This window comes from Lissotriton helveticus, chromosome 7 (genome assembly GCF_964261635.1).
Source record: "Lissotriton helveticus chromosome 7, aLisHel1.1, whole genome shotgun sequence".
In the NCBI taxonomy this organism is placed as follows: domain Eukaryota; kingdom Metazoa; phylum Chordata; class Amphibia; order Caudata; family Salamandridae; genus Lissotriton; species Lissotriton helveticus.
This window is the reverse complement of record NC_136068.1, coordinates 439,868,366-439,893,210: the sequence shown is the minus strand read 5'-3', so window position 1 is coordinate 439,893,210 and position 24,845 is coordinate 439,868,366. Positions and strand designations below refer to the sequence as shown.

Genomic DNA, 24,845 nt, shown 5'->3' with positions numbered 1-24,845 from the left:
AAAAATGACACCCTTAGGTGTAAAACTTGCACCAGCCCTAAATTATAGATAACATTCTGCAATATTCCTTTTCTTTCTGCTTTTTAACTCTGAAAGATTTATTTCACTTTAGGGGTAGCGCTGTTGTTTGAGGCCCTGGTATGTAAGATTTGGGTGCACCTTGAGGGACAGCACTGGTGCCTAGGACGGGAGGATTTGTGTATTCTGACAGATAGCTCAACTGTCTGAGATCTGAGACTGTAATTACAATGTACTTACTCTCAGAGATAGAGGTGCTCTCTGGAGTCTGAGTTTGTGACATCTGAGGAATGTGACACTCCTGCTGTATGTGGCCTGTGTCTGAAAGATCAGTGTAACTGTGCAGTATTTCTGTGTCACCTGGCAATGAAAGATCTATGTAAGCTAATAAATATCCCTGCCTTTCACTATGATTTTTTTCTTGACATCTTTTTTCAGCTGTAAGAACACTGTTCTCTGGGGAGACCTGGTTCGCCACAAAAAGGGCTGCTACGGTGATCTGGAAGAAGTATCTGCACTGTCTCAGGTAAACAAATGGTCTAAGTATACACTGTCTTGTGCCTGTGTATTCCGAGATCACTTCCAATTCTTAGTCTGAGCCTTATATTCCACTTAGCAGAATCCTCGACCATAGCTACACGCAACCATTGGGAGAGAGGGGCGCAGCACATACAACTGACCACTTTGTTGTGAGCTTCACAAATGTTACCTGGCAGACTGCCTTACAAAACTAAAACCTAGCTATACATCAAATTGATCTAACCAGTGTCCCCACTCCCACCTCTACCGTCCCCCCACATGCCCACCCGGCAGCTATCCCATTTAACTGTTGTGCACTTCAGCATTTTAAACTTTATATTTCCCCCTAAGCCCATGACTGCAAGTATGAATTCCTAAGCAACTAAACGTCTTAAAATGAACCTTGAATTACCTGCCTACCCTCTCCTTGCACATGCTTCACCAACTGGCAATGCCAACCAAACTTCTGGCAAGTGCTGCAAAGCTTTCCAGGCCCCCGCCACCTGGAAAAAGTAAGCATGCTCATGTTTCTGCCCCACCCAACCATCCACCCCCACCCCTAACGTCCCCTTTATGCTGTGCACACTATTTCATGATGTTCAGAGTCCTGGACAGAATCTCCCTCAATTCCAACGAATATAAATCCATCCTGACGTGCGACATATGAACTCTGTCACCTTGGTAAAACTCCAGAGCCTTAAATGTAGTGTCTGAATGAGAATTATGCCCAAATTCAACCTCCCTGCAAAAACGGGGCATTTCTCCATTCACCTTCCTGCGAGCCCTGTCAATAGCGGAGGGCTTGCCCGCCCCCCTTCATGTCCTCCTTGGGATAAACTCAGTCCACAAGACAAAACAGCTGGCCCAATTCGCCTTAATTTGTAACATGTCCTTTTGTTTTGTCCTCATCAGAACAATGCCCTCTCCTTCACAAGATCATTTTCCCCTAAGTGAATAATCAACTCATCTGGGCACCTACCTCCCTCTATCATACCGTTCAAACACTGCAACAGATCACTCCAACACATGCCTCCTTTTCCTTTCCAAGTAATTGGAAGAAAATGTTTATTAGAACCTGAAATGACCCCCAAAACCCCTTTGATCAGCTTGAAACTACGCCCATTTTACGAAAGAGTTGCCCACCACCCAGATGGCCCGTCCTCCACCACCGTACCCACCACTGAACTTGAAAAGAAACAAACAGCAGTAAGGATTTCAAAAAGCCTGGCCTGCTGAACTTCCCTCTTTGCTTAGCACCTGCACATATCGCTTGTAGCAGTCAGAGGACCATCGCCCCAAATGCATGAGGTCTTAGGGCGCCCAGCCCTGACCCTGATTCTGTCGCCGCACCAATGCTGAAGGAGTAAGTGCCGTACTCAGCAGGGGGCAATCCTAATCACTCAAGCACCTTTTGTATCAAATATAGCAGCTGAAATGCCATAGCCTTTTTCCCCCGACGTGTATCTAAAACCCATGCCAAAGTCAGCTACTCAATATATCGTCCATCGCTCACCCCACCCCACCAGACATTGCACTGGTGATCGTACTCTGTGCAACACTACGCTCTGTTTTGGAACTGCTAAACCAAATCTCCCATCTATCCTCTGCTGTGAAACGTCTTCCCACAGTACTCCTCCCTGACCCTTGCCTCCCAGCACCTCTGATACCCGGAGAGAGCCAAAGAACATCCATGACATAAGGGCCGAAAACAAGCAAGCATCTGACGCACCTATGCACACCTGCAACAACCGCTGCATAACACTGCAAAGTAAATTCCATGTTATTAGCCTCTTAGTCCTCCCCACCCTCCCTTGTTCTCGCGCCCAGCATCCTACGCCCCAATCCACACGCCGATGGGGCAAATCCCCTCAACAATTTCTCCATAAATGTGACTCCTGCTAATTTTCCTATAACTGCAACTTATGACAGTCCCTTCTCTATTAAATCCAACATAAACTGAATCACATCCTCGGCCCGCATCCAGTCCTCCTCCCTGTGCCCCTGATGCTAAGAACTCCCTTAATGCGGGCTGTAAAAGTTGACTTCGAGAGGACCCTACCACCAGTTGTATCATCAAATGTTGCCTACCGACCACAACTAAAAGAAATATCATGCTGCAAGCAACCCCACACAAAAACTCAAAGCAATTTCTGAACCTATGTGTCCCTGGCTAACTGTCTATCAACTGTACCACAGCCATGTTGTCCACTCGTAACAGCACCCTCCTATCTGCCGATTCTGCTCCCCACAAGGTCACTGCTACCATGAAAGGAAACATTCCCAAGAAGGCAATGCTCCTGCCCCCTTTTTCCCACTGTTCTGATCATGGCTCCACGCACCATCTGCCCAACCAATTCAGCCAAACCCAGACCCCCGTTTCATCAGAGAACATCTGTACATCCCAGCTCAACCCACCATGCCGCGCCAATGGAATCCCATTGAAGGGCTGCAGGAAAAAAACACAACATTCGGAGATCCTCCTTGACCCTTGCTAAGAGCCTTACATAATGATGAGGTAATGAGAAACCTGAGACTGCTACCCTCAGCCTCCTGCAAAAGGTCCTGCCTGACCTTACCACCATGCATGAAAAGTTTAGGTGACCGAGCAGCACCTGCACCTCCCTCACTTTCACTTTGTTCCTCACCAGCATGCATGTTCACAACATTAGCATATTCTCCTTTTTCTTCTGTGGCATCCTCGCTTCCTTCCGGCCAGAATCAATTTCAATGCCCAAAAATGACAACACTTTTGGTGGACCCCCTGTTTTGTCCGGTGCTAATAGCACCCCCAGGTCACCCATGAGCTCTTGGAATCATACCAGAAGAGCCTGACAGTCCTCTGAGCCGTAGTGGGTTACCAGCTGATGGCCTGTATGCCATGTAAACAGCCACTGCAAAAACAAGCTGAAGCATTCAAACAAGACACATGATGTGGAGCAACCCATGGGTAAAGCCTTATCCACGTACCAGCGTCCCTCAATTTGAATGCCCAAAAGCTGAAAGTGATCTGGATGCTCTGCATTCACCCGAAGCAGCTGAAAAGCTGACTTAATGTCATACTTTGCCATCAGTGCCCCCGGGCCCGCCGTCACTTCCAGTGATGTGACCACATCCACAGAGGAATACAACACCAATGCCACATCCTCTGCAGTTAAATCATTCACTGACCCATCCTTTAGTTAGGAGGACAAGTGCTAATCAAGCAAAACCGACCCTGTTCCTTCGTGGGCACCACCCCTATTGGTGGAACAATCTGCTCCTCCATCGGCCAATCATGAAAGGGGCCTGCCATCCTGTCCTCAGAAACCTCCTTTTCCAAGCATTCTTGCACAGCCCATTTGTGCTCTTTTGCTGACCACAAATTATTAGCCCACTGCTGGACCTGAGGACCCTTGTAACCCAAATGAAAACTCTTTCTATACCCTTCCCATAGAATCCTTGCTTCCTCCAGCCAGTACCCTCACCTTTCAAACTTATACCGAGTACAATCCTTTTGCACCAGATCCCTGTTTCCCCCTTCCTCCTCGGTTGCCAGAAAACTGCAGGTGTGACCCCTGTCCGCCCCCATGCTGCTACCATTGACTTGTGCCCTGCCCCTAATAGCAACTGCCAGCTCCAAAACACTTTATTTATTTATTTTAAAAGTTTTATATAGCGCAAACATGACCCTATAGGGTATCAGAGCGCTTTACAGACGAGTTGCAGAACACATAGTTGAGACAATTGTAGCAGAAAAGCAGCGATATATACAATTAACAACAGGTACATAGTGACATAATAGAGGCAGGTAATAGGACCATAACATTGCCAAGTAACAAAAGTAAGCAGCGGTGCATGTCAAGGAAGGCAGAAGGACATGTGAGTAAAATAAAGCAGGAAGAGTCGTTGTCACACTAGATGAGCATGCCGTTGGGCTCAGAGGACCCGCCAGATCTGGTCTGGTAATTCAAAAGGCCGAGGCAAAGCTTCTCACTCAGCAAAGTACTCATCAGTAAAGCGTTCACTTCCTTTTTGAAGGAAACTGTGAATGAAATCAATCTAGTTTACACAGGTAGGGAGTTCCTAATTCTCGGAGCAATACCTGAGAAAGATCGATTGTACGTTTTAATTTTTTGAATTTCTTAGGTTTGAGCAACAAGATACTGGAGCTCCTTGAGGAATGGGCACCACCCGACAGTTATAGCTTACTTGCAAAGTACAGAGGAGTGTTGAAATGAAGATCTGTATGGGTCATACATGCAAGCTTTAGTTGAATCCTTGCCTCAAAAGGAAGCCAATTTAGAGATTTCAAATTCGGGGAAATGTGGCTGGCTTTCTTGGAGCCTGTGATGAGCCTAGCCACAGCATTCAGTGATGCCCTGAGCGGGACTAGTCTGTTCCTCGGTAGGCCGCAGTGGGTTGCACTGCCGTATTCCAGCCGTGAGATAACTAAAGCTTGCACAGCGGATTTAAAGTCATTGGGGGAGAAGGAAGGGTTTTCATTTCCTTAGGATGCTCAGTTGGAAGTTCGCTCCTTTGGTGGATGCGCTGATGTGATCCTGCATGTTTAAATTCTTATACAGCACTTTTCCCAAAGATCTCATGGAGTTTATGATGTGTGGGCGATGGGGGTTTTCTAGGGCGGTAAGATAAGGAGGAATTCCGTTTTGGGAACTTTCAGTTTGAGATAGTTGACAGTTAACCAGTTTTGGGTTTTCTGCAGGGTTCCGTTGAGTGTCTTAATATCGTCAGAAGAGATTTTCATGTACAGCTGGGTGTCATCCGCATACATGTGATATTGGATGTTAGATGCTTTGAAGATTTCAGTAAGAGGTTCAGTGAATAGGTTGAAAAGTGTGGGAGAGAGAGAGAGGACCCTTGGGGAACCCCCAGAGTGCAGGGACTGGAATTGGATAGGGTTTGATTGGTTTTGACTCTCTGAGTTCTGTTATTGAGAAAAGAGGCAAACTATTTTGGTACTAAGCCTGAGAGCCCCATCCTATGTTCCAGAAGGCTCAGGAGATTGTCATGTTTGACAGTCTCAAAAGCTGAAGAGAAGTCAAGTAGGATTAATAGGCAGGATACATTCTGGTCAAGCATTGTAAGAGCGTCGTCAACTATATGGGTGGTAGGGGCGTGGCCAAGCAGCATGGCTGACAGGACGTGAGCTCCTTCGGCTCCCGACCGGCCAGCCATTAAAATCCTGCATTATCCTGCCCAATACTGCCCACAGTGGTCCCATCGGTGCTGCTGGATCAGTTGATGCTGCGGGGGCACCCTGGGTGAGAGTGAGACAATGCTGGTGCCTGGAAGCAGCCACGGCGGCTCTGTGCCTGCCGACCCGGTCGCCTGCAGCTGCATGAGGCCGGGGATGGGGCCTGCACCGGCCTGAGATCCGCGTCGGCCTGAAGACAGTGGATCCTTTTGTTTGTGCCTGAGGAGGTCCGTTACTGCCGCGGGGTCCCCCTGTCACCGGGGACCTTCTGAATATCTCTGTTCTCGGCTCCGTTCCTGAGTGGGGAGCTGGGCGGCCCTGGACGGGCTGCACAGGACGCCGGCGTATGCAGCGGGGGAGCTTGCTGGCGGAATCTACGTCGACTTGGGACCCGCAAGGTGGCGGGTCCCGTTCTGCTGGCTGAATCGTGTCCTGCTGGCTGGGACTGCGTGCGGGCCCTGGGTGGGTCGAGTCCCTCTACACTGCCCAGCAACATTGTAAATTGCCAGGGAAGCGCCCTCTGCCATCGGGGCCTTCCGGATTCCTCAGCGGCCGTTATTGCTGGAACTTGGGAGCTGGGTGGCCCCACTGGGGGCACTACGGAGCACCGAAGATCTCCTCAAAATGGGTCTGGGGATGAGGCCTCTCATTCCTTAGTCCGGGGGCCCTGGACACCGCAACCGGAGTGCACACCACTTTTGGAGCCCTCTCACTGCTCTGTGGGCAGGCAGCCTCTCCTGGACCTGGAGTGTGCAGTGGCTCGAGTTCTGGGCTGTGGAGTGATCCTGGACGGGGGTCACTGGGGAGCTGAGCTTGGCGGTGGCTGCCCGGGAGGCTGGCGTCCAGACCGGCTGGTGCTGTGGCGCTACACTCTTGGGGCACGTCCCTTTGCCTGACCCACCCCTTGGGTGGAGACATCCTGGGTTTCACTGGTGGTACCTGGGGGGCCTTTGACCTTTGGGAGATTCTAAACTGGATGGAAGGGATGTGGCCATAATGAACATGTATGCTCCAAACACCGATGACCCGGACTTCTTTCATTCTCTGCAGGAGGTCCTGTTATTAGAATTGGAGGTGCCACTACTCTGGTTGGGGGATTTTAACTGTGTCCTAGACCCCGTTCTGGATAGGTCCCCACCTCGTACTGGCACGAAACCAAGGATGACAATGAAACTCCGAGAGGTCATGGGGAATGTAGGAGCCAACGATGCATGGCGCCAAACACATCCAACCCAGAAAGTGTACACCTGCTTCTCATCCACTCATAATATATACAGTCGCTGAGATAGGGTTCTACTTGCAAACCCAGATGCGGATATGTCCATTGAGGTGGCCCACCAGGCGCTATTCTAAACATTGGAAACAGTCATAACTGACTATGTCGACTTGAACTGGGGCTGGTCGAATTTGTCACAGACCACGAAGTGGGAAGCCCTGAAAGCGTTGGTGAGAGGAGCATGCATAAGTCTCACCTGTGTGGTTCGAAGGCAGCTTCAGCTCAGCCTGACGCGGCGGAAAGGGAAGGGGAACATAGTATTCGGGAATGCATTCATAAAATTTGGGACAGGCTCGACAAATACACCCTCACCTGAGTATAGACAATGCCTTCATAGGGAAGGAGATAAATCAGGTCGCCTTTTAGCCTGGATTCTCTGCCGGGAATGCGCCCCTGCCGCCATCGTTGCTCTTCAGGAGCCCACGGGAAACTTGCTGCACTCCGAGGTGGAACTATTACGGGTCCTGAAGTCACATCTTGAGTTGGTTTGTACCGCAGACCCTGCAATTAGTGAGGCCTCCTATCTCCCTTACCTCCGTGACCTGAACTTACGATCCATACCTGAACAGGCACAGAAGGACCTGGACGAGCCCCTAACGCTGGGAGAGGTGCAATCCATCCTGCAGCACCTACCACGAGCCAGATCTCCGGGGAGTGATGGGTTCCCCCCTGAATTTTATCAGGCGTTCGGTGGTACATTTCCCCGACTCTTGTTGCAGGTCTATCTAGAGGCGTTTGAGCGCGAAGATCTCCCTCCGAGCATGACGCAAGGAGAAATATGTATGATTCTAAAACCGGGGGGGGACACCCATGAGCCCTCATCGTATCGTCCGATTACGATGATAAACGCAGATGTTAAAATCCTTTGCAAACTCTTGGCCTCTCGATTAGCGCCGCACATGACTCACTTAGTCCATGGGGACCAGTGTGGCTTCATACCAGGACGTTATACAGCTATGAATTTGTGGCGGCTGAACCACATTCTGCATGAGGTGCGGGACCGGGAGGACCACTTGGTGTTAGTATCTATTGACCTCGCCAAGGGGTTCGACACAGTGGATTGTGGATACCTTCTTGAGGTCCTATGTGCTGTAGGGTTGGGCCCTAACTTTTGTCGATGGATTCACATCCTCTACACGGCACCCCGCGCTAAAGTAAAACTAGGGAGTGCAAGGTCAGAAGAGTGGCAATTTGGAAGGGGTATGCGCCAGGGGTGTCCTTTTTCGCCCTTATTGTTTGCCCTGGCCATCGAGCCCTTCGCGGTCCGGGTCCGGACCACTATGGAAGAGTGGGGAATTAGAGTGGGAAACATGAGGAAGATTATCTCCCTATATGCGACGACGCCTTGTTTTATTTGGCCTTTCCTCAGGATGCTCTGCCGGCACTGCTGCACCATCTAGATCGGTTTGGGGAGGTCTCTGGATTACTACTTAACCGCAGTAAGTCCCTGATCTTCCCGCTGGCGGGGCTGGCTTCAGCTCCCACGGAGGACCTCCCAGACCTCGGACTGTGTTGGGAGCGGCAAGGGTTTCGATACCTTGGGATACAGGTGGCCCCGACAGATGCACAGGTGATAGCCCAGAATGTAGACCGTACAATTACTTTGTTGCAGCAGTCGGTGTCATTTTGGAACACCCTCCCACTTTAATTGATGGGCAGGCTAGCCATCTCTAAGATGGTGATGCTTCCCAGTACACTGTATGTACTTCAGAACTCACTATGTCCGTTGCCGCCACGAGTTTTCAAAACTCTTAACACCTTACTTACTTCTCTGCTTTGGGCGGGTAGACGCAGTAGTGGCGCACTCAACACTATTGTTCGTAGCTATGAGGAGGGAGGCCTGGAAGCTCCACGCTTTGACCTGTACTATTACACGGCGCAGCTACAACCCGCGGTACGCTGGTTCTCCGATGTGGATAATTGGGAGAAACACCTCCGCTCCATAAGGGTAGACACTCAGGCGTTACAGAAAGCTCTGATGCAGGGCAGGGGGACGGACTCATCTCTTCCTTACATTGTACGGCACACAGCCCCTACATGGCAGTGTTTTGTAGAGAAGGTCCTAACAAGGGCACCCTTCCACAGGGAACTCCTTCTGGCCCCCTTCATAGATATTGGGAAATACATGTCTTTTCAACCCTGGAGGGAGGGTGGGTGTGAGGTTCTCGCCCACCTCTTTCCCAATGAAGCCTTCATCACTTACGAGCAGGCAGAGGAGAATTTTGGCCTTGGACAGGGTCAGTTCCTACATTTCAGAGGAATTCAGGAGGTGGTGAAGGTCACCAGGCCTCAGTACCCGGACATCCCGCCACTGACACACACATTAGATATCATACTCTCCTGCGGTGCCAAGCGCAAATTGATTTCACTCTTGTACAAAGTGATGAAACAAGACTCAACGACCCCTATACCGCCGTCTCGGGCGGCCTGGGAAAGGGACCTCGGAATCCAACTAGATGATGCACGCATAGGTTCCCTCACACGCTCAGTGTCATCCAACGCCAGGTTTAAGTTAACGCATTTTAACTTCCTCCACCGCACTTATTTAACCCCGATGTCCCTAAAACACATGTCTGGTGATAAGGGAGATAGCTGCCCTAGAAGTGCCGCGGAGAAGGCAGGTTTCTTATACCTGGCATGGGATTGTCCAATTGTTCGGCAGTTCTGGATAGAGGTGGTGGGAAGGATTGTAGCGGCCACTGGCCTTCGTATGACGCCTGAACCCTTGTATTGTTTGCTGACGCTGTTCCGGAAGCCTAAGAAAAAGAAATTCCCACATAAGCTTTTGCAATTAATGCTGGTACTCGCCAGGCGCAGGGTAGCTATAACTTGAATGGGGAAAAGGGCCCCAGAGGTGCCCACCTGGCTCAAAGACGTTCGGGAAGGGTCCCTAGCTGAAGAGGTCCACATGAAACTTACTAGAAGGGATGAGAAGTTGCAAGAAGATCTACTACTTTGGCATGACGTGTCACTCTGGGCTGGCAGAGGGGGGATCCCCTTCGCCAGAGGCAACCGACAGTGAGGAGGGAAGTGGGTTGGGTATAGCCGAGGGGTCTACTCACGATGGGGGGCAGGTGGGTTGACCCTAGTGCTGTGGGCAATGGACTTCAGTAATGTGCCCGGTTTCTTCCCTCACTGTGATATGATTGTACATGATTTTCTCCTTTCCCCACTGTACATCTCCCTCCCGACGCCACCTTTTGCCTTATAAGCCACTGATAATGTCAAAAATATGCCTACATATATTGATTTGATGCCAAATGTTTTTTATTATGGTATTGTAATTTGTAAACTCAAAAATAAAGTTTATTACAAAAAAACTATATGGGTGATGGCTGTTTCGGTGCTGAGGCTGTGTCGGAAGCCCGATTGGAATTGATCAAGAGGTTTGAATACCTCAATTGTGATTGGTCGGAAGTTATTGAAATCTTCTGGCTCAGCCGTAGGTTTTTAAGAATTGTCAGAACTTTGACTTGAAGAAGGGAGGCATTAATAATCTTGGTCCAGAGTGGGACCAAGATTATAATTGACCTTATAAGTGACCTTATCATTTATTTACAGAAATTGGAGGGAAGGGGATCATTGAAGTGATTTGAAGGTTTCCGGGTGGAAAGAATGTTGCAAATGGATGTGCGGTTGAAGGATGAGAATTGACTCCAGAAGGCAATTGTTTTTAGGGGAGACACATGGGACAGTAAGTGGCTGTGAAGGTAAGGAGGAGTCTGGTGAGAGTGATAGATCAATCAGGGCAGACCTTAGTTCAGATTCAATCTTGCTAGACTTTTCAAGGAAAAAGGTGGCAAAGTCCTTGCAGGTTGGTTGTGGACTGGATATGAGTGGTGATGGGTTGGGAGTGTTATTGGATTGTAGTTTAATCAGATCAAACAGCATTTTGGGGTGATTTTTGGCTTTGTCCAGTTGGCTTCTGAAGGTCACTTTCGCCATTCTGATGTGAGTGTTGTACATACTCCTTCTCAATATCAACATCTTAAGGAGTTTAATAGATGGAGAGGATCTCCAAGAGCCTTCTGCTAGTCTCAGGTTGCGTCTGTGTGAGGTTAAGTTTATGAGGGGATGCGGCCCTGCATACTTGGAACACTCGTGGCTAAACTTACAGTATTCCTGAGTGCACATCTCCTTATTAAAGTCCCAGCAGGTGCCCCTTACCCCTGTCTGGCATGTTGCTGCAAAACCCAGCCCTCCCCTCCCCGGGTGGGGCAACTCTGAAATGGGTGGTACACTATTGGCAAACCACTTGTCATAAAAATGTTCTTGCCAGCTTTGCAGCCCACATGGTCTGCTGCCAAAGGTCCAATCCAATTCCCTCTACTTCGCATCAGGGTCCCAAGCCAAGCATGCCAGAAATTCCTCATCGTACTGGGCCCTTGCATAACTTCCCCCTGTAATTTGGGCCTTCCGGATTGCATCTATTTACTTAAATATGACCTTGCACGCTCTAGATACTTTTCACAGTAAACACTGGCCTACATGAAAAATGCCAGGGTCCAAATCTCAATTGTCAGGGGGGCTTTTGCCCGCTCATATTCCTCTTCCTTCTAACCCTCTTTAGATCACACCTCACTATGCAAAATGTACTCCCCTTTACAAATTCGTTCCTAGGTGGCCAGCATGAGATGGACCCCCAAAGGCCTTGTGATCTCAATATTGGGTTACCTCTTTTTCTTGAGACCCTTGCTCTCCGGCCCTTCCATTTTCTCTCCCTTGTCTTCAGACCCACCCCCACTGCCTACCCCTACACTGTTGCCTACTCCCTTCCCCTCTCCTGCACTTTGCTCTTTTGTGCCATTCCCCTTTTCCTCTGCGCCCACATTTACATCAGTTACATACCTCCCCTTACGCAGCCGCTCCTGTGTCCCCCTGGATCCTCCTGCATCCATACCTGTGGATACCATAACTGGACCCATTGCCATGGACCAGGCCTTACCTGGCTCCAAGGACAGTGCCTGTACTGCTGCTTGATGTCTCACCAGGGGTCTCTGCACCACCGACTCCCTACTTGGCTGCAACACACCAGACAGAACATTAGTTGACCCCCCCCCCTTTCACTCCTTGTTTCCTCATCCCTCACCTCACCTTCCTCAAAGCTCTCATCCTTATTCAAAACTGTGACCCCAAGCTGGTCCAACTAAATGCCCCAGCTGGGACCCCCACCCATTTCTTGACTGTTAACTTGTACATATCTTGGAGTGGTAGGGTGACGTCCGGCATCCTGCGAGGCCAACATAGTTCCTGTATGCCGCTCCACTGGTGCTAATCGCCCGTCTGCCACACTGCGTGCGCCGTAGGCCATCCATGACCTTCCAGCCAGTGGGGTGGACGAGGCCGTTTCAGAACTTCTTTTTTCTTGCATGAAGGTGCGCTAATGAGTCCGGAAACCTGTGCCACTCCTTTACCTCAAAGAAAGATGGCAGGACTTGTGTGCTGGGGCCCTGCGTCTGTCACTGGAGTACTGCTGCCCCCTCCGGACCCCCTGTCGCTGCTAAGTCATCCTCTCTCAACTCCCAATCCACCTTGAGCCCCCCTGCTCCCTGCTGCATGTCTGCCTTGAAACTCCTCTCCTGGAATGTTGTCATCCCTGTCCTCCTCTTACTCGCTCCACTCGGACATGGTGAATACTAGCAGAGACGTGGGGCCCTTGACTGTCCATGCTCCATCTCTTCCCACGCTGTACCAACTATCCTGCAGTATCCCCACACCCGCCCCAGGATTGACCCCACCACCCCTTCCCTCCTCCCCTTGTGGGCCTCCCACAGCCCTGCATGACGGGAGCCCCTCAGGGGCCCTCTGCCGCCACCACCTTTTTCCCAAATATTCATCTGACTGTAAGACCATATCCCTATGCCCCTCCCCCAACTCATCCAACAATAGCCCCTGTATGTCAATGCCCTCACCACTTGTCCTCTTCCTTATTGCCCCTGTGTTGGCCGTACTATCCACCAAACTCCTGTGGCCCAAAACCCTATCCTCCATTTCTCCACCATGCTTATGACTCACGTGGCCCAAACTCCCCTCTGCCAATGCACCAGTCTGTGTACTTGAGCTAGCCCTGCCCACTTGAGGACTCATCTGGTCCAAAACCCTCTTGTATGCCGCACCAGCTTGTGCCACATTTAAAGCACGGGGCGGGTACCCATATGCTGCCCTTCTGAATTTCCAATTCCCCGGTGCTCGTCCGGCTACCGTTTCACTTGAAAGACACCCCCCCCAGCCTTGCCACGTCCTCTCTGGGCCCCTCCCAGCAACCGTGAGCGGCTCTGCAGACGCCGCTCGCTTTTCCCCCTGACAGGCCACAAGATGGCCTTGTGGGCGGCTCCGATTATACCGTCCGCTCTCCCAAATACTGCTTGCCTGCAGCTCGGTACATGCACAAACGTGTGGTAGGGCCGCGGTACTTGCTTTCTGTGCCCGCAGGTAGCAGCACTAGCCGCCACGACTGCGGTGGTACCCAAGCCCCTTTGCCTACTCACAAGTCTCCCTCACCCACCAATGAAACCCGGGGCTGCTGGGGTGCGCTTGGGATGGCAACCAGACCCACCCCAGCCACAGAAACTCCTTGTCGTCCCGCACCACGAGGTGTCGCTCTTCTGGACAAAGAGCAGACCCTCGCACTCACATTCAGCGTTGATGTTGCCCCAATCCCTCTACTAGTGCCGCGGCGAGCAGGCCACTACCACAGCAGCAACCCACGCCAAAGCCTGATGGGCTGGGTAGGCCAGTCATCGCTGCCTCCCCTCCCATAATAGGATCATGGCACCTGGCCTCCTTGAAGAGCCTCATCGCCTCTGCAACCCTTTTATTGCTAAAGACCAACACAGCCTAACTGTCACAAGCTTTGAAAAAAGCCTAAACTCTCTCCCAGTCACCAGGTCAGCTGACAGTGGTGGCTGGTATTTACCGGCGGGGGGGTCACGGGGGAGGGGGAAGAGAGGAGATGGAGTGAAAATAAAATAAAATACACTTATCTGTCTGCTGCTGCCTCCTGCTGCTCTTGGTCCTCTTCGCCTGCCGGAAGCAGGAAGCACCCGGCTCCCAGCCTCCCGGTAGCCAATCAGATTGTTTTGAGCGCCGTGGATCAGTGCTGAGCCAGAGAAGGGGAGGCTGGGCATTTTCTCCATGCAGGCTGTAAGGCAGCCTGCATGGAGAACATGCATAGTGCGCATGACGGTTTGACTGGCCCTAGAGGGCCGGCCAAAGCATCATGCACACTAGCAGTGGGCAAACCACTCCTCCCCTGCCCTGCTCTGTGAGCAGAGCAGCCCCTCCCTGCCCCGGCTGAGCAAGGACTTAAAAATAAAATGATATTAACAATGTAAATGTAAATTGATACTTGTATAGCGCACTACTCACCCGCAAGGGTCTCAAGGCGCTTGTACGAATACCGCTGTGGAACCCATCCTGGCTTTCCCTGTGAGGTGTCCACTCCTGGGCACCCCCAAGGTGGAGGCCAGGCATCCTTAGCGTTTTGGGGGCCGTTGTGGAGATTAAGCTAGCTATTCTCCATGATTGGAATAGGCACCGAGGCGAGAATTATCAGGTCCGTGGAATTTTTGAGCTCAAGACCCTCCGAGGCGGGGAATTGAACCCTGGTCCCAGGCTAGACCTCTGCATCAGGGTCTGCCGCTCTAACCATTGAGCCACACTTCTCCACAATGAATAAAATGATAATAACAATGAGTTATTATCATTTTATTTTTACCTTTTTGACCTTCTCAATGGGGAGACTCAACGCCACTGTCAGATGAACCTAAAATGTTAGTAAGGAGCCCAATTTAACCCCTTGTATAGCTTGGGCTATATTGGTCTACGTTTGTAGCCCAAATCGAAATGGCAGTTCTTGGACTGCGCCACCCTCCCAATCTACCAGGGGGCAGGCCTCCCTGTGGTTGGCTGTCCCCAAATCTACAAAATAGTATGAAATCCAAGTGCTAAAATGTTGAGTTTTAATTCAGCTCTTAATCCTTGCTTTTAAGTGACCCTGATTTGGGGAGTTTGGAGAGTTATTATTATGTCGGGGACTTAAAGCAGCGCGCACAGAAAACGTTGTTTATCTAGGTGGGGAAGTGTAGTAAAGTATTAAAGATGACTGAAGCAGGTTGAGGCTTGTCTGGAACAGGTTTATTCGCAGCACAGGATAAACAGCATTACACCATCTGGCCAAGCATCAACTGACCCACTTATCATTCTTAACCCCTTCGACGCTGATGACGAGCTGGGCTCGTCATGAGGTAGCCTCCTGCTACGCTGATGACGAGCCCAGCTCGTCACGTAACATGCGAATGAGTAAATCTCAGCGTACGGGCGGAATTCCGCCCGCACGCATGCGGTTAACTAGAATCATAACATAGGAACACACTAGGAGTTCCAAGTAATAAACAGAGAAAACAGACTAAACACATTAAAGCTATTTACAACATATCTCCCTCCCTTAAACTCATAAAGAAATCCCCTCCCATAAACCCATAAAGAAAACAAATAAAACAGCTATTGAACATAATCACTAAGATATATAGGCGGGCGACGAAATCTAACATTTCTAGAAGAAATCTCATTTGTAGAAACAGATTCATTGGAAAGCAAAGGTGTAGAAGAAGAGACAGTGTCACCAGAGCAAGAAGGTGTAGGGACAGCCACGTCATTAACAGAAAATGAAGATAAAGAAGTATCACCACTACCTACCTCCCCCCTTACACTGGTTTGCGAACTAGAATTCCAATCACAATGAGCAGATAACATGTAACCATTGTTAGAAGAAACAGAAGGAGGTAGAGTGGTTTTCACATCAACCTCACACAGCCTCTTGTACAAAGCTACCCTCCTAAAATTCCACCACTCGCCATTGTCAAGAAGAACACTGTGAGGACAAACACGTTTAACAGAAAAAGGACCCCTAAACTTCGAGAGACCCTTAGAGAATCTCCCCGGCTTTACTTTGACCAAATCCCCCACACCTATTGACACAGAAGTGCCATCTTATGGAGGCTTCACTGGGGAAATTTTGTCCAGATTCTTTAACCAAGACGGTGTCAGTTTAGTTACAGGAGGACGACCACGCATCAACTCAAAAGGGGACTTACACCCTTGTTTGTGGGGAGTTGAACGGTACGCTCAAACAAGTTCTTGAACTTTATCGTTAGAAAAACAACCAAACTAAACAGACATCTGTATAATCCCCTTAATCAACCTGTTGACCCTCTCACACATTCCATTACTCTGTGGGTTATATAAACTGGTTCGGTGATGGCGAATCTCACACTCTTTTAAGAATGAAACCATTTTTCCAGAGGTTAGTTGTGTGCCGTTATCCGTTATTAACACAGAAGGAAAACCCTCATCCAAGAACACACTTTTCAAAAAGTTGATGGTAGAATCAGTATTGATATCTCTAACAAACCGAACTGGGAGCCACTTAGAAAAACAATTGATGATTACTATGGCAAAGCGTTGGTTGAACGGCAACTCATTCATGGGTCCAATAAAGTCTAGAGACACAGTGTGCCAAGGAAAATTCTCAAAAGAAATATTGTTCTCATTCTGAGAACCAATCACTTTCAAGCGTTTCTCCCCCTCTTTGCAAAAACAACATTGCACCACACAGTCCACAGCATCAGTGTCAATGGAAGGCCACCAAAAATTCTCTTTAACTCTTTGTTGGGTGAGAGTCTGGCCTAAGTGACCCTCATGAGCTAAATCAAGTATTTTTTTCCTAAGTGAAAAAGGAGGAATAAATCTGTCACCACGCATCAACACATTGTTGTCAGACACGGACAATTCATCCAGAACTCTAATGTAAGGCCTGACAGAGGGTTCAACGGTACTCTCCCTTCTTGACCCCTTGATAATAAGATCCACAACCTGATTCAAAACGACATCCGTTTCCATACTCTTAGACCACTCATCGAGCGTAAATGACTCTGCACATAGAAACAAAACATCCTGTGTAAAGGCAATCGCACAGTCATCCACGGGTAACGTCGATGACCTCCCACATTCACTGGATTTCATGGGTAATCGAGACAAGCAATCAGCCTGAATGTTCTTCCAACCCTGAACAAATTGCACATCAAACTGAAAGTCTTGTAGGCGTGAAGCTAACCTTGCCAATCTGGGTGAGCCCTTGCCAGTGCCACCGGGAGCCAAAATATTCACCAAAGGTTTATGGTCAGAACGCAACACAAACCTAGAGCCCCATAAGTACGTCCTGAAATAATAGGTGCCCCACACAGCAGCAAGAGCCTCACGTTCAATAACGGAGTAATTGGATTCTGACACAGTCAAAGGCCTGGAGGCAAATGCAATGGTTTTTTCTTCGCTCCCATGCCTTTGTAAAAGTACAGCACCCAAACCAACTCCACTAGCGTCAACCATTAAAATTGACGAACGCTTGGTATCAAATGGAGTGAGAACATTAGCAGAAGAGAGCTCACTCTTAATTGACTTAAAACAAACCTCTTGTTCACTGGTCCATGAAAACTTTACCCCTTTCTTCAGTAAGCTTCTCAAAGGAGCAGTCTTACTAGAAAAGTCCCTCACAAATTTGGAGTAAAATTCAATTAAACCCATGAAGGATCGCAATTGGTCCTTGTCAACAGGAGAGGGAGCAAGATCTATCGCCTCTAACAAATTTCTTTTTGGTTTAACGCCTTCAGCTGAGAGGGAAAAACCTAAATATTCAATCTCGGATACTATTATTATTATTATTATTATTATTATTATTATTATATTTGTTTTTGTAGAGCGCACAGCTACCCTAGGGTTTCCCGGCGCTAAAGACATAAAGAGCGAAAATACAGAAGGGGACAGAGGGCTATTAAAAACAAAGTTATTGGTTAAACAACCATGTTTTTAAGTTCTTACGGAATTGGAGGTAGCAATCGTTCGTGCGAAGCTGAATTGGGAGAGAGTTCCAGAGAGAGGGGGCCAGGTAGGAAAAAGAACGACCTCCCTGTCTAACTCGGTTGATCCTGGGTATCTGAAACTTATGCACACTTCTCCTTCCGCAAGGTGAGGCCAGCTTCATCTATCCTGCGCAAGACCCTTTGAAGAACATTGTTGTGTTCATCGATTGAGTCTCCAAAGATTAAAATATCATCTTGGAAATAGATGACTTTTTCCAACCCCTTAAATACCTCAGAGACGAGTGTCTGAAAAACACTTGCGGCTGAAATCAGCCCAAAGGGTAATCTTGTGAATTGAAACGTACCTTCTCCAGTAATAAAAGCAGTTAAATGCTTTGACTCATCCTCAAGTCGAATCTGGTGATAAGCATGTTTCAGATCAAGTTTGCTGAAATATTTAGCTCCTTTCGAGGTAGAAACTAGTTCCCTAATATTTGGCAGAGGAAAAACATCTGCTACAACACATTTATTTAGTGACCTAAGGTCCACATAAAATCTAATTTTGTTATCGGGCTTCTGGGAAATGACTACAGGAGAAATCCACGGGGATGCTTCAACCGGCTCGATAATCCCTCCCTGCAGCATTTCTTCCAGAACAGCCTTCACTTCCTTACGTACTGCAAATGGAACCCTCCTTGCTTTATGCTGGATGGGAATACTACCCTCCTTTAAAATTATTTTGTGGGAATAACCTTGTAATTCCCCTAGTTGTTCTCTAAAGACATTGTTGAAACTTGAAAGTATGTCATTCACACTTAGGTCATCCACAACCATTACGGGATCTTCTGCTCTGGGATTTATGACTATTTGAAGATCATATTGATGAACACGACCTAGTATTGCCGGTCCATCAACAGACACATAAACCTTACCAAGTGTTGGTCTATTTTTAAAAAGGATTTCAGCTTTGAAATATCCAAGAAGATCTATCTTCTCCCCTTGATAACCAGAAGGGAAAATATCACACTCTAGTTAAGTCTTGTGACCCCAGTGTTGTTTAACCAAAGACAAGGGAATGATGGTCCATTTAGAACCAGTGTCAACCATAAGGTTAATAGGTTTTTCCTGAATAATAAATTCAGCCTTCGCAATTCTTTCTCTTTTGTCTTGACAAGTAAACACTGAATCATGTAGAACTAGTAATTTGTTGACGTCACGATTCAGTTCACTATAATCATTCACAACAGTCACCCTAGAGTTGTTTCTGTTCTTGCACATTTTAGCAAAGTGACCTAGTTTACCACACTTTAAGCATTCCTTGTTGTTAGCGAAACAAAACTTCGCATCTGAGGAATGGGTATCGCTACCACACCTAGAACACACTTTAGATTGTGGCTTGGCGTACTGCTGACTATAATTCTTCTTTTGAACAGTATACCCCTTCTTTCTAACAAGAGCAACAGCACAACTGTCATTGTCACTGTTATCACTCGAAACAACTATTTTGTTGGAAACTTCTGCAACCTTGAGATCAATACCACTTTTCTGTAATTCTTTCATGCATTTCTCACTTTCCTCAACAATTTTTGCAAGTTCAATGGCAACTTTTAAAGTCGGGTTTTTTGCTGCCCATAAGCCTTCCTGTATTTTCCGATTGTTGCATTGAACAATCAACTGGTCGCGAATGTGTTCATCTGTCATCTGTCCAAAGTTACACTTTACAGAAAGTTCTCGCAAGCGCGCAACAAAATCATCTATGGAATCATCCTCACGTTGTTTGTTTTTGTAAAACTTAAACCTTTGCAAAACAAGATTCTCTTCTTTGGCAAAGCGAGTCTGAAGTCTAGCGATGGCCTCTTTATATTCGTCAAGAGGGGACTGTGAACCAGAAGGTAAAACTTGGGGTAGATACTTTAAAATTCGTTGACCCTCTTTCCCCAAAGTTGTCATTAAAAGTGCTTTTTTCCTTTTAGGAGAAAAATCCTCTCCGTCCAATGCTTCGATGTAATTGTAAAACATTACAATCCAATCCTCCCAGGAAGTAGAGGGATTCCCTGGTTCAGTTAGAAATTGTGGAGGAAGTGCCACATTGACTTGCTGTGACATCGTAGGTTGTGATGAAATAAATTTGAAATGTAAAACTACACAAACAATGTATACCAGAGATCGTTAGAGATTGATAAAAGTTACTAGTGATGATTTTCCACACTACATCCAACAAGGTTCATAGATGATGCAACGATTTCCCACATTAAACTCAACAAGGTTCATAAAATATTACTCTTACTTATTTCCTTCGAATACAGGAACTTGCAACACATGTGATCTTGTCACACGGCGAGATCACACTGATATTTGCTGTCTCCATAGTTGTGGCTGGGAGCGTAGCGCGAGCATTGTTGAACTGAAATTGACAGATGACACGCACGCAACGTGCAGTGTGCGTGTGACGATCAGCGTATGGCTCAGGAGTGACGCGATCTTTGTTGTCAGTTCGGTGAAGACAGCGCTGGAAATGGCTTGCGCGAGGAGCAGTCACGAGGATATGGACTACGAGCCGCTCGCGGCAGCTAGGCAACAGCGGCAACCGTTGAGAAAGGTCTACGGTATGAGCTGAATTCTCAAAGTATATAATAAGCGCTCACCTTCCCAAATAATTAACGCAACCTCAATTTTCTGTTGAGAGAAGATAGCGATGATTCATTATATACACACGGAGTTCTTTTGCGGTGAAAGCCGTATTTATCCTGTAAACCATTGATAAAGGGTCCCACTGCGTTGTAGTTCTTCTGACCAGATACTAGTCCTTGTCGCCAAAATGTAGTAAAGTATTAAAGATGACTGAAGCAGGTTGAGGCTTGTCTGGAACAGGTTTATTCGCAGCACAGGATAAACAGCATTACACCATCTGGCCAAGCATCAACTGACCCACTTATCATTCTTAACTAGAATCATAACATAGGAACACACTAGGAGTTCCAAGAAATAAACAGAGAAAACAGACTAAACACATTAAAGCTATTTACAACAGGAAGCTGTGTTGGAACCCTAGTCTACTGGGTACAGAGTTGATAGTCTTGCCTTCATAGCAAAGAGAAAGGGGGCATGGTGGTCTGATTGTTTAATGCTGGGGAAAGTAGTTACCAGCTATCTCTAAGGTGAGTCCCGTAAGATAAAGCCCGACTCAGGTAAAATCGAAGCCTGGCAAGCTGTTGAAGGGTGATATTTCGTAAAATTCTGTAAATGCACGCCTGCTGGAGGGGCCGTGTACATCTACTGTAGAAGGTTACATTTGAAGCCTCAGCCTCCACATATATGCATTGCTAGAGGGCATGCAGAGACTTGCCACTAAATTACATCTCCACCAGGTCACATTCACGCATGATGGGGTTCCAGAACTGACTCCTAACACACCCACTGACACCAGGAGGGATCATGATCTCAGCCAAAGTGGGAAATAAAATGACAGAAAGGGACTTGAACCCTTTTAAATGTACCCAGTGCCCCGAGTTGTACTGGCGCGAATGCTCTGCACAGTGTCTCCTTGTTCTTTCCAAACAGCACACTGACCTCAGCTTGCTTTCTTTTCAGAGTCACTGGGCCGACGAGCTGCAGACCTAAGTATCAACAAGTTTGACTGCCAGCGGATTCGTTGTCACTGCGGGAATAGAAGTATGCGCTGAAGCCCCTGCATCTCTTTGCCCGTCAAAGCCCTCTATCGAAGACCGATTACTACTAGCAAACCCTGACTGATCACGTGGACGCGCGACGCGCACACCCCACAAATGATAAGAAATCTGTGAAGATGCGGTGAGGGTTTAAAACCGAGGTGAGGAGGCCCTTCACCTGCAGTTTAACTGGACTTGGAACTACAGATCGTCTGACCGGCTCCCCGGTCAAGTGCTCCTAAATTGTAATTGACAAAAACATTCACGGCGATTATGAGCTTCCGCAGCTCCCAGGCTGTGAGTCTCGTGCAAGCGCTGGTGCACTGTGGCGAGAACACAGCCTGCCCTATACAAATCATGTAGATGAAGCTGCCAGGCCCACGCGCAGCCTTCCTGCCTTCAGCCCCGCTCGACCTGCAGCTCGCGCGGCTGCCGCAGTTCGGCGCCACCCTCCACTGACGCCTCTCCTGTTGGGCTTTTACCGTAGAATTGCAAGGACACTATACAATTTCAGTGAATGAAAAGCACAGAACAATGTAATTTATTGGTCACATCACTTTTTGTCAACCAGCCAGTCCTATCAAAATGTCCACAATCACAGATGCGCTTATTGTGCAGAAGACACTCTTTCAATGGGGTTTTCCTGTTTTTTTAATACTCTTCCTAACTTTGCGTTTGAATGTCATTAGACGCACCAATGCCCATAATCACTTTCAGAGTACGTCAACTGTGTTACACTGATGATCCGATTCCAAACACGAAACGGTGTAACGCATCACTCACTGTTGCTGATAATAATTAATAATTGTCTCTTGTTGGTGAGTCTTTGACCAGCGTGTGTCTCACTGCTGAACAGGCTTTTCGTGTTTACGGGGATGCTGCTGCCTTGCTATGTGCCTTGAATCTTGGTGAAAGGTGTTGATAAAAGGCGATTTTGTGACATCTCCCTCCTGCACACCTTGACATTCTATGTTGTGGGACTGGTGGTTAGAAATGTATTTCACCCGAAACGTTCGGGTGCTCCAGGCCAAGCGTGGTAACTGAGTCTCCATTAATTTTTAACCTGTGGTATTGTGTTTTTAAGTGTGCGACGGCCTCGTGCAGCTGTTGCACATGAGCAGTGGGCTTTTTAAGAGATTGGATACAAATAAATGAAATGCTTTTTGTCTGACTAATGGATTACTGTGTTTTGTGGGTATGCGTTGACTTATGCATTTTTTTTTTTTACTGAAATCCAGATAATGGCAGGGGTACCTTAGTCACCGCACCTATCCTATGTCCCTTAACAATTACCCAAAAGGAATTTATGAGCCTTGTGTGCACACACTATCCACACCTGCTGCCAAGATGCAGCCCTAAAGCTAGGACGTTTCAAATTTAAACAAAGTAGAGGTGCACCACAGATAATAACAGTATAAACAAATTTCAGGATAAGAATCCAAAATGTATACAATGTAAACTTGGCAACAGTTTTAGGACGAATAAGAAAATGCAGGAGGCTGGCTTAATATATGATGCACACTTATTTAAGTGATTCAGCTTGCACTTATCCAGACAACCCTTATGCTGATTTTAGTGTAATTTGATAACCATAGTAACCTCGCAAAGTGGTAGCTGTGGAGAGCAGCTTTCAGACTTATTTTGAAGGAGTGTGAAGCAGCTTGTTTTACCAGTTTAATCTGTAGTGTGTTAGATGAAATGAAACCACACAGTGTTTAGCCAAAATAAGTCTATTTATTACAAGACAACACAATATCACTATCACATTGGTATATTTCCTACCCGTACATATCAACACAATACACAAGAATACTTCAAAGGGGGGGGCGTGGCTTGTAGCCGAGGAAGATGGCCGCACCGTAGGAGAGCTGCGCTAGCAGTCAGCAAATAAACACCCGAAATCCGGCAGTATCCGACACAAAAGTGGCACCCAACGGCGTCTGATGGTGGCGGGGTGCAGCAGTGACCGAGACAACCCCCCCATGTCCATTTAGCACCAAGACACGGAGGTCCGGGCTGTTCGAGTCGGAGCGGCAAAATGGCACCCGCCAGCGTGGTGCACGCTGCCTAAAGGAGCCCCTGATTAAGGGAAGCCGGACGAGCTTCCAAGAGCGCTCTCTATCAGATTCTGAGGCGGCGACCGAAGACAGCGCACGCGCAGCAGTAAAGGAGACGCCGCAACTCGCTCCAGCTTGGGGCCCTGAACCTGCTGAATCTGTCGAGAGGCGCTGAGGGAAGGCAATGAGTTTCCTGGCGAACAATTAAGACTGGCAGCAATAGTCCGAGAGGGCAGGCGGCAATCCTGCGTGGAGTCCTGTGGAGCTAGCGGATGCTAGATCCGACGCACCTTGGGCCCCGACAGGAGTTGGCGCTGCCCCCCGCAAGCTGCGGGCCGATAGTGGAGTAGTCCGCGGGAGTCCTGGAGGGGAGCCTGACGGCATACCCAGATAGTGCGACCCATTTCAACGGCGCTTGCACGGACCCCAGGAAGGAGCGGACGGCCAGAGACAGAGGCCTGATTGAGGAACAGTGACTAACGCCAGGACTTTGGTGAGTGTGTATCAACCGAGCCGCAGCTACAGGCGGGACTCAGACAGTACAGTGATCAAAGTGAGGGAGGAGACGGCGACCCCTGCACCTACTCCCAGCCCACCACTAGCTCCCCATCCGCGACGGAAATACAGGGCAAGGAGCGGAAAGGGCCCAGTCAGATCCCGAGGGAGCCCCAAAATGAGTGTGTGGGACGAAGCAGTGCCCAACATCAGACTGCCTGAATAGGCCTGAATTGCAGAGAAGGTAGTTAAAGCGGGAGCCTCGCTGGCCTGTGGTGGGCAACGGGGGGCCCTACGGGCATACAGTGATCTGACCAGTGGTGCCCCTCACATCATGGGTGCCAGGCCTGTGTTTTCTGACATGGGCCGTAATAGACGGCTAGGACAAGGCCAGTCCAACCACATTGACAAGTACTCTGTGGCCATGGGAAGGGAGGACAGAATCGAAGGGGGGAGCCAACAGGAAGACACAGCGGGTAATGGTCCCGACCCCTCGCTCAGAGGCGTCATGACGGCCATCAGGGAGTTGCGTGGAACCTTGGAACCTAAGCTGGACTCGGTGACGGAGGAGGTTAATTTACTTAAGAAAGATGTTGGACAAAGTGGCTGTGGCAGAGACTGGCATCGTCAGCCTCCAATCCAAGACAAAGAGACTTGAAGAACAAGTAGTCGCCCTGGCGAAAAACCAAACAAACATTCACGCACGGCTGGAGGACCAGGACGGACGGGCGAGGCGCAGTAACAACCGCATAGTGGGGTCCC

General features: G+C 48.4%; 1 protein-coding gene across 2 annotated transcripts in view; it reads left to right on the top strand.

The window, feature by feature from the left end:
• The window catches only part of LOC144768570 (structure-specific endonuclease subunit slx1-like), a 497,482-nt gene that overhangs the window by 218,751 nt on the left and 253,886 nt on the right, over positions 1 to 24,845 (top strand). The window contains exons 7-8 of one of the 2 annotated variants that reach the window (XM_078652341.1): positions 457 to 544; positions 21,455 to 22,702. In XM_078652341.1, coding sequence (XP_078508467.1) covers positions 457 to 544; positions 21,455 to 21,484 — 118 coding nt within the window. In that variant the 3' untranslated portion in view covers positions 21,485 to 22,702. Of the gene's footprint in view, positions 1 to 456; positions 545 to 21,454; positions 22,703 to 24,845 lie in introns of those variants that run through there. The other variant, XM_078652340.1, reaches the window with a different exon arrangement.